Source organism: Uloborus diversus, chromosome 7, assembly GCF_026930045.1.
Source record: "Uloborus diversus isolate 005 chromosome 7, Udiv.v.3.1, whole genome shotgun sequence".
Taxonomy (NCBI): domain Eukaryota; kingdom Metazoa; phylum Arthropoda; class Arachnida; order Araneae; family Uloboridae; genus Uloborus; species Uloborus diversus.
The window spans coordinates 148372535-148383156 of record NC_072737.1 but is presented as its reverse complement, the minus strand read 5'-3'; the positions used below and the strand labels follow the sequence as shown (position 1 = coordinate 148383156).

The following is a 10622-nucleotide window of genomic DNA, read 5'->3' as shown; positions in this document are numbered from 1 at the left end:
TCAGAACAATTTCTCTAGCTTTTGTTCCTTCTTCAGTTGATTGAATCAAATATTGAAATTTGTCTTCAGGAGCCAAACTTGGATCCTCGTGAATTTTAGAAAACTGACTCCAAAAACCAAGCCAATCAATAAGCTCGCCACTGAACTTCTTAAGTTCTAGCAAAGGCAACTTAAATCTTCTTTTCTTTAGACCGGATATAGAATCTTCATCATCAGCAATGTTATTCCCTTGTTTTGTCTTTAAAAGAAGATTAAGTTTCTTATATTTTGTAGAATATTCATCAACTGTACGACTTTCAATTTCGAAATCACCTTCTGTAGATTTTTCATCTTCAAGCATTATAGTATTTAAAATTTCTTCATTTAAGGCGACTAATTCATCATACCTTTCACTAAGAAGTTCGAACTCTGCCAACATTTCGTAATTATGTGCATTACTAATGTCCTCAATTTCTAAAAACGTATCAATACTATTGCATAAACGGGTAAATGCAGATCTAATCACTTTACGCTTTTGTATTAAAGCCATGATTGAATCAAAAAATATTCAATGCAATTCTTAGCAAATAATTTTCTTCAAAATTATACCTGTTCTCTTTACTTTTTGTCAAATATCAATACTATGAGTCCTGTACACTTTGCATTTTCCAAAGTTTTTATAGCTACAAGTCCTGTTACACGGACGCCAAATGTTGCATTCTCATGCCTTATTGAAATTATACTAAAAACCTGTAGCTATACTTAAAAATACTTGCAAAAGACTTGACTCGGAACTACTTTGATATACCCCCCAAATCGGAAATTTGGCGACTTTTTTTGTTTTTGTTGACACAAAACTTTCTTTCCACAAAAATTGTTGCCACAAAACTTTTAAAAAAACTCAAAAAATGGTACCAAATACAAGAAAATACTTAATTTGGCAACAGCAAAAACCTAAAAGCTGAAAAAAACCTAAATTGGCAACACCAAAATAAGAAACAGCAACCCTAAAAAGTCCGTAGGAAATGCCAGATTTCGCGCGTAATTTTTGGGGGTGTATATCAAAGTTATACCCTTGACTCCATAGATTATAAGGTTAACAGGATAATAATTTTATTTGCTCTTTTTACATTGCAAACTCTGCTCTCCCAAATCTTACGAACAAGCAATTTTTAAACCAAAGCTATTGTTGCCTTGACAACAGGAATGCCAACACACGCGGCTCAAAACATAACTTTATATAAACTATTTGCAAGGCTTAACAAGGGTACCGCTAATTCAGAATAAAGTAGATGGAATTACTGGTGCGACATCAATGTCGATATTTTCAAATCATCGATGTTTTAGGGTCGATGTGTTTCTTAAACTCGATGCTTTGTGTTCGAGGTTTTTTCGATGTCGATGTTGTATAATTAAACCGAAAATATCAAAAAAGGTTTTCAAAAAAAAAAAAAAAAAAGAAAAGAAAAAGAAAATTTTAATTTTTGACAGCTTGAATTCAAATTACGCTTTTTGCAATCACTAGTAGGTGTGTGTGCGTAGGCGTGTGTGTGTGTAGGCATGTGGTGTACGTGTGTATTGTGTGTAGGCATGCTTGTGTATACTGCCGTGTGCAGGTAAACGGCAGTATCTGCAGAAATGAGTTTGAAACATCTGAAGAAATGTGTGGTGGGGGATTCAATACTAACAATAGGAAAAGGTTAGAATTCGACGTTTTTTTCGCGCTTTTCCTTAAGAGGAAACCAAATAGGAGAGCTTGAATAATAAAAATAACGTACATTAAATGACAAAAATGCAAAAAAATAAAAAATGAAAAGTTTGCAGTACTGCCCTTATTTACCTGCACACGGCAGTATAGGACATGGACGCAAACGCCCAGGAGGAGCGGATTCCGGTGGAAAGTAGGAGGCCCAGGATCAGCACTTGGAGACGGTGGTATTCGCCCGGGGGGGGGGGGAGCAAAAATCAAAGGACACGGACGTCATTCAACGGCCAAATGAAAACAATAAGCAATTCCTGATTGCTAAAAAAAAAAAAAAAATCTTGAACTTATGTAGATGCAAATCAACGTAATGATAAAAACTGCATCACGAACCAATGATCGCAACATCATTTACTAAGCATCAAAACTAAGTTTTCTAAAATTAGTTATTTGAAAAGTACACAAACGCTGGAAAAAGTTGACAATCCTTTTTTTCCAGCAAATTGTTAAGTAGAATGTTGATTATTGTGGCATTCTACTTTACTTTTTTTTTCTGGTTTTTCCTAAAATAGGTTGTTGATTCAAAAAGGTAAAATATATACATAAATGCATAAAATACATAACTTACTGCAAAATAGGTAAAATATAATTTTACATTAAATGCATGCTACGAGTGGGCTCCGCCCCCCCGCTTGTTGGCGCTCGCCAACCCCCGGAACTGCTGACGGAGTCCCATAAATATCGCTGTACGATCTTAGCTCGCTGAGCTAGCTCACTAGTTAGTAAAGACTCAATGATTTTGCTCAACTCTTTAAAACATGAGTTACAAAATTGGATAGATGATTCTTATTTCAATCAATTCGTCCTGAACAAAAGTATGTAACAGATAATTCATAAATTTAAATCAAGGCGATTATTTTAATTTAAATCATGGCGATTATTTTAATTTAATCATTGCCGCCATTACTTGTTTGGTGACACCAAACGTTATTTTGACTTTTTAATGAACTTTTCAAAAAAACTTTAGCTAAGAGTTCCACTAAAATGAAAAATAATTCGCCTAATAATTAAAATAAGCCGTTAAAATGCAAAATAATCCGTAATGTAAGAAAAGAAGTCATTAAATAAAGTTGAAATCTCGATTAAAATAACCCGCCATCTAAACAAAATTGCATTAAAAACTATTAAAATGCTAAATAACGCGTCAAATAAATATTGCAAATTAAATTAAGGTAGAATTTATTGCGGAGTTGTAAAATAGTCGCCAACAAGTTGACTTGAAATTCTATAAAGTTAACCGCATAGGAACGGCGAAATGTCTTAGATTTAGCAGAGCCACATCAGCTAGATCTTACACGCGGAATTTTCAGCTGCAATCAATGGTTAATTCGCCAGCGTTGCCACTCGATGAGTTGCAATGAGGCCGTTTTTCAGCGTCCACATACCGGTTTCAGTTAGTAGCAATACATATTTCAAATTGCTTTAAATATTTCTCAACTGCGGGGGAGAGTCAAGCAGTCTCTTACAGGGGCTGTAGGGCCTTCTCCAACTCAAGCCAACTTGCTTGGTGAGCGCTTCATCTTGTCGTATACTTCCCGATGGACTGTTTAGCGAGGTCACCAGCTGTTAGCCCTCGTAACTTCTCGTTGTTCGTGTTTTCTCACACACTGTGTTTATCAAAGAGGTTTTAACAATAAAGTAGACTTGAGAGCTAGCATTGTACGCCATGTTTTTCCTCACCCCAACTAATATTTTGGTGTGAGACCGTTGGCAATATCGGTGGTACGCTTTCAGCATATTGTTGACCGGCAAGGTGTGCACATAGAGAGCATAACTGTGCCAATACATTAAATATTCCATTAATCTACGATTTGTAACTATTATCTTTTCTGTTTACGTCGTTAAAAGCGCCATCTGAAGGTGAAATTTCTTCGCAGAAATCTCGTGCGTATCCTCTGCATGACATATGTATATCTGAAGTTTCATTATGATCCCTCCATAACGGGAGTAAAAGGTTCTGACTACTGTCAGTTTAATTTTAACCACCCTTTGCATCATAGGACCTCTACCAAATTTAGCCAAGATCCGCGTCAACTGTGGATTTATATAAGGAACATACATACACAGACACACATACACCATACAGCCATTTATATATGCATATAGATTTTCATACTGCACCCAGTTTTTAACTTTCAATCGGTGAACATAACCACATTAAATTTACTGGGCTTTTATATGTACTACTGATACTAATGCCATTTAAGGTTCTGGCTCAATTATTGAACTGTTCGGCTAAGTCAAAAAAACATTTTGATATGATTTAAAGTTTCATAACCAACTGTCTTTGAAGCCGTGTCTTTGACAAGAGTTTCCTGGGCCTTTAGTACCGGTTCCGTCCTCAGAATATTCGACAGTAAAATGCCTATTGATTTATATGTGTAATTGATATTAATTAATGCCATTTAAACTTCTGCTAAATTATTAAACTGTTCGGCTAAGTCTAAAAATATTTTGATCTGATGTAAAGTTTCATAACCAACTGTCTCTGAAGCTGTATTCTTGACAAGAGTTTCCCGGGCCTTCAGTACCTGTTCCGTCCTCAGAATATTCGAGACTAAAATGTCATTTTGATCTATCACTTTGTCCAGACGATGTTTCAGCGTCTCCCGATACTCTTCTTGATCTTTGAGCACTAGATTCATTTCCTGAAGCTTATCCTGAATATTCGACATAGCAGACTCACTTTCCTGAATTTCTGAGGACAGCATTTCAAAATCGTTTACTTCGATAGCGCTAGATTGCTCTTGTTGTAGTTCTTTAATACGAGAATCCAAACTGAAAGTAAAGAAAGAATTTAAAATTTTAAAGCATAATAATAATTTTAAATTTAATTTTTAAAGTTGAATAATGTGGTACTTTTTCATTAAAAGTACACCACTTGGCGCACTTTTTACTTTTGGCGATCTGAATTCATTTATTGCTATTGCAAACTAAAAATTTCGCTGTTGCCGACTTTCAACAACTTCAATTTCCAAATTCCAGGGTTGCCATACACGTGTAGATATCGCCAACCGCTTTAAGCAATTTTCTGCTGCCTCCAAAGCAGAAAGTAAACAAGTCGCCAAACCAAGTGACGTACCTTTGACGGAAAAGTACCAATAATTTAAATGTTGGTACAGTTGATATGACTTACCTTGAAAATTTCTCTTTATAATGTGCAGACAAAACTTTGGCTCGTTTTTCAGACCTGTCCTGCATTTCCAGTTCCACATCTAAAGCTTTCTCGCGCTTTCTAATGCTTCTATTTTCGTCCTGGGCTGTCAAAAGGGCCTGCGTAGTTTCGTTACACAAACTTCGCAGCCTAACGTTCTCGTCCAGATTATTCTTGGTGTACACGGGCAGCCTGAGCAAGAATGCTTGCTTCCATTGTTCACGAAGATCGCCTAATAAATCGTGGAACGTTTCGCGACTTTTCAGCAGTCGGCTGACTTCTGCAATCTCTTCATCACGTGTTCTTTCTCTTACAGCAGCATTCTTGGCTTCCAAGGCCTCTTCTACTTTCTGCAAGTTGGCGGTTTGACTGTCCTTCGCTACTCGCAGCTCTTCTAATAGCAATAATTTACCTAAATATTTAGAAATGTCATTATTGGATGGGATGAGACTATATTTATTTATCATTGATACTGTCAACAGAGTCAACTTTGCCAAGTTGGGACATCTTTGCCGTTTTTGAAAACGATGATATCAAGCGCTCTACTAAGTTTTAAAACTAGCTAATATATGCTGTAGTGTTTTTGTGCAATGAAAATACAACTGCAGGTGTTAGCTTGTTTTAGAACTTATTGAAAGCTAAATATCATCGTTTTCAAGTTATCATTGTTCTGGTAAAGATGTCCCACGTAGCAAAGTTACCCAGTTAACGGTAACCATAATACATCAAGGGTTACACATAAAACAAAGTTTGAACCTCAGGAAAGAATCCCGGCGATGGATCTAAAACATATAACAAGTGCAAATGACGTATAGTTGGGGAAGACATAACCTGGCAGGCCCCTGAAACCAACCCTGAAGGCTATGCAGATCCTAATCAGAGCATTATGACGTTGCCAAGTTAGGTTTGCCCCAACAATTGGTAGTTTACTCAATTAACATTTTGAAGTTACTGCATAAGCAGCGGTGCCCACAGGGGGAGGGGATCTTGTTTTAGAGGGGTACTTTTATGTAGCAATTGAGTAAGTGCGCCATCGCTCTTGAGGGGTATGGGCACTTCTGGTGGGTGCAGATTTAGTAACATCAGCAGAAGTAGATGGATCAAATGAAAAATATCTCGGTATTTTTCCATTACAGGTACGTTACTCAGTTCAGTGACTTCTTTATTTTCTGGCTCGGTGATAAAGGAAAAGGCGAGTAGTTTACTTTTTACCTTGGTGACAACAGAAAAATTGCTTAACGTGATTGACAATATCTGTAGCAATATGGCAACCCTAGAGTTTAGCAAAGGTGCCCACCTGGGGGGGGGGGGTCATGGCGCAGACTGCACCATTAAAATTTTTAGGGGGTGTTTTGAGGGGTATTTTTGGGGGGAGGACTCTTGCTTTTGGGGGGTATTCACGATTTAGAGCGGGGGTGCGCACTTTCTCGAAGGGGGGGGGGGGGTGATACCCCTAGTTTAGAAAGTAAAGTTGTTAAATATCACCAATTTCGAATTTTTTAGTTTGCAATTGAGAAAAATGTATTAAAACCGCCAAAAATAAATGATGCCTCGAGTGACATACTTTTAATGGAAAAGTAGGGGATATTTCGATAATTCGGAATCTGGAGCGGTCGTCTCATTTTTGGCGTAAATAATTTTATTTTGGTAACCCTGCTGATTTATAGCAACCCTATGTGAATAGATGTTTCCGATCTCTTTGTTTTGATTTTCAAAGAAAAATACCTCTCGCGCAGGCGGTTGAGCCAAAAATTGACGCCAATGAAGAAAGATCGCCAGATTCCCAATTATCGAAATATCCCCGAAAAGTACCAACAACTAACTGATCCATTAAAATTAGAAAAACGGAAACAAACTTGGCGGTGACGTGAACATTATTTTTCTGTTTTCGCCCAAGAAATACAAGTCGCCAAGCCAAGTGATGTAGTACTTATAAAGGAAAATTATCAAATCCTTTGTTAACCTGAATGTTGCTAATGCACAGTTCGCTCGCTATTCGATTTAAGCAATAATAACATATACCTTCAAGCTCCATTTTTTGTTGCAAAAATAGTCCACGCAAAACTTCTTGCCTCCTTTCAGCATTAGCAAATTGCCCCAAAATTCTGCTCTCTACCAATTCTCTCAGATCTTTTTCCATCTCAAGCTGGTCTTGTACACGGTGACATTCTTTTGTTTTATCTTGAAGCACACGTTTCAGATAAGACACACAGGCTTCTTTCTGATCAATCTCATCTTTCCGCAACCTCTTCCATTCCTCCAGCTCAGCTTTTTTCAGTTCCAATTTCTCTGTCCGCGTTTGAAGTTCTTGTTCCAGCCCTTCTGTTTGGGCCATCAAGAGCTGTTTTTCAGTGGGCTTTTTCTGTCCTGCGCCTTTCTGCTTTCCTTTTGCTTTTCCTTTGTCTTTTTTCTTAGCCATTTTCCTTCAGAGCAGGTATTTATTTTTATATTTGATAGTTGGAGTGAGATATTATCCCGTAAAATAGTCAACTAATAATAATTACTTGACAACCGCAAAAATCTAGTCATCATCTTGTTTTAAACTGAAATGAAGCATAAATCTTATGAGAATTTTAATATTGTTCATGTATTTATGAGGCCATTTGAGTGAAGCTTCTATGAGGAATATCGGAAAGCTAACTTGAGCATAGATATGGATTTTTCTCCTGTCGTTTAATCAAAACAAATCTGGATTTTAAGTTTCAGTAATTCACCTTTATAAAGAGGAGTTTAAATTCAGCTACAAAATAAATCCCCAAGGCTGCACATAATTTGCTTGAATTTTTACCAACGAATGATATATTGAAACCTGTATTCAAAACTTCAAATAAAACTGAAGCAGAGTCATCCATCGATGCATAGTACAGCACCACCTCCAACACTGAAGACCACTGGATTGGTTACCTTAAATCAGCGTTGTCGTACTAAAAAAAGGCCGAGTCAAAGGCCAGAGATCCTTATTTGGCTGTTTAACGTTCTCAACACTCGCCAACGCGTGCGCCAATCTCAAATTAAATTTCGAATTCTTTGCCAGTTTTTTTTTTTTTTTTTCATTAATGCTTTACAGCAGAGTTCACTCGTGGATTTAGAACATCTCCTTTTTATAGTTAAATTAATTCTTCAAATATAAAGGCAGTTTAGTAATCTTACACTGCAATCTTTACTAATAATAAAGCTGAAAGTCTCTCTCTGTCTGGATCTCTCTGTCTGGATCTCTCTGTCTAGATCTCTCTGTCCGGATCTCTGTGACGCGCATAGCGCCTAGACCGCTCGACCGATTTTCATGAAATTTGGCATAAAATTAGTTTGTAACATGGGGTGTGCACCTCGAAGCGACTTTTCGAAAGTTCAATTTTGTTCTTGTTCTATTCCAATTTTAAGAACATTTTACCGAGCAAATTATAATAACGTAGAAGAGTAAATTACCAAATTATCATAAAGTTTAACGCTCGCCCATATTATCACATGGGCGAGCAAATTAACATAGCAACTTGGCTAGAAACTCATCATCCATTATTTGTAAATATGCAGGCGAACTAAATGACTTTTTAATTTTCTACTTCGGGCAAAGCTGTGCGGGTACCGCTAGTGAAGAAAAAAAAAGAAATGAAAATCTTTGAACTTTAACAATTTATAATGGATATACCTTACAACATAAGAACTGGTAAGAATTTTGTTTTCTTTTTCCAAGATATCAATGGCTCGTTCTTTCTCGCAAATTAAATTTTTGCAAAGAAATAAATATTTACAGAACAGTTGAGATATTTTTTTACATTTTGCAGAAAAAAAGAATCTGATCACTGAATTTTTTTGTCGTCATTTCAAAACTAAATTCACGAATATTTGTAAGAATAAAGGTAAAAACTTGTTTTAGTTGATTGGGAAAGATGTCGCCAAAGAAAGTAAACAAGAAGAAAATATTATATAACTATTGATAATATATAACTACTCACTTTTTTAAAAATTGCTTTCTGTCTCGCAAAATATTCATTTGATTACTATATGTTGCAGATAGTGACGCATGATTTACATAATTTCCATGTATATTTTCATAATCAGGCAGAACGCACACACACACACACACATTTCATATTCAATTATATATCTTTTTAGAATACTTGATTGTGATAGCCATTTGTTTTACTAATAGTCCAGGATCTGAAGGGGGTTAAGCATACATGGAAAGGCTGACGCAATATTATTTCTGATTATTGTTACAGGCACAATGGTGATTATGAAACCACATGTCGTCGCCCCCCTGGGTGGTCGACAACCCCGGGGGAGGGGGGAAAGCAGTGGGGGGAGCCATTTGCTAAAACACTCATAACTCGCGAACTATTTGAGATAAAACACTGAAAAAAAAGTGGCAATCGACGCAACAAAACAAGGGCTTCATAAAAGCTAAATATGCTTATGGACCTATCTTAGTTGGTTTCTGAGTAAAATTCCATTTTTCGCAAACAAGCAAAATTTTTGAATAAAATGCGCAAAACAAACTTTTTTTGACCAAAATAAATTCCAAATCAAAATTGTTTGATTTTTTTTTTCAAATAAAGTCCTAAATATTATTATTCAGTTTGTTAAAACTATTTAAGTACTGTTAACGCGTTGAAAAACAAAATGACAGTAGCAAGCTCGAACATTATTCGTAGTATAGTTCAGGATCTGAAGGGGGGTTTTGAGCATGAATGGAAGACCTGACGCAAAATTATTTTTGATTATTGTTACAGGCACTATAGTGATTATGAAAACACATGTCGTCGTCCCCCCTCGGCGGTCGACATCCCCGGGGGAGGGGAAAGCAGTAGGGGGACGCCATTTACTAAAACACTCATAACTAGCGAACCGTAGAAGGTAAAGCACTAAAAATGTGGCAAAAGATGCAACAGAACAAGGGCTTGAAAAACCTAAATATGTTTATAGTTCTATCTTTGTTGGTTTATAAGTAAAATTCTTTTTTTAGCAGTCATGCAAAAATTTTGAATAAAATACTAAAAGCTTTTTTTCCAAACATAAGTTCCTTTTTAAAATTATTTTACCATTTAGGGAATCAATAAAATCTGAAACTTCATCATTCAGTTTGTTTAAAACTACTTAATTATTACCAACGTGAGCGTTAAAAAGCGAAATAGAAAATGCCAGCACTGCCTAAGTTAGCGCATTGAATAAAACGGCAGTATGCTAAGGAGAAAAAAATAGCCTTATTATCCTTATGACGAACTATTCATTCTTCAGTTTACAAACTTATTCTAATTGCAAAGTATTCAATTATGGCTTTAATTTTGTTATATACTGCTTTAAATTTGAGAGGAACTAGGGAACCAGGCCCACAGTAGTTTCAATTCAAATATAATTTTAATTTATTTCTATTAATTTATATTTTCAATTTGCACAAAAGAATATTGCGGGTATTGTTTTGCGGATATTGTTTTTTATAATTTACCCAAAAAAGAACAATGATACAAGAAATAATATGTTCTAAATAAATATAAACTAGTATAATGTGGCTATCACGAAACTTTCTTCTATATTTTTCCTTTTTCTGATCCCTCCCCATGCTTGACGAGGAAACAATATTCCTAACAAAAACAAAATTACACATGCAAAAACTTGACGACCATCCCAATGTCTGAATTATTGTAAAAACAAAACAAAGAGCGAAAATGGAAAGTTACTTTAAAAGCCTTACTTGAATTAATTACAAATATTTTATTTATTAACAAACAT

General features: G+C 35.8%; 1 protein-coding gene across 1 annotated transcript in view; it reads right to left on the bottom strand.

Moving 5' to 3' along the window:
- Positions 1-3823: 3823 nt before the first annotated feature.
- The window catches only part of LOC129225695 (uncharacterized), a gene marked incomplete at its 5' end in the record, with an annotated part of 48710 nt that continues 41911 nt past the window's right edge, over positions 3824-10622 (bottom strand). The window contains 2 exons of the mRNA XM_054860172.1: positions 3824-4519; positions 4878-5307. Coding sequence (XP_054716147.1) covers positions 4147-4519; positions 4878-5307 — 803 coding nt within the window. The remainder of the gene's footprint in view (positions 4520-4877; positions 5308-10622) is intronic.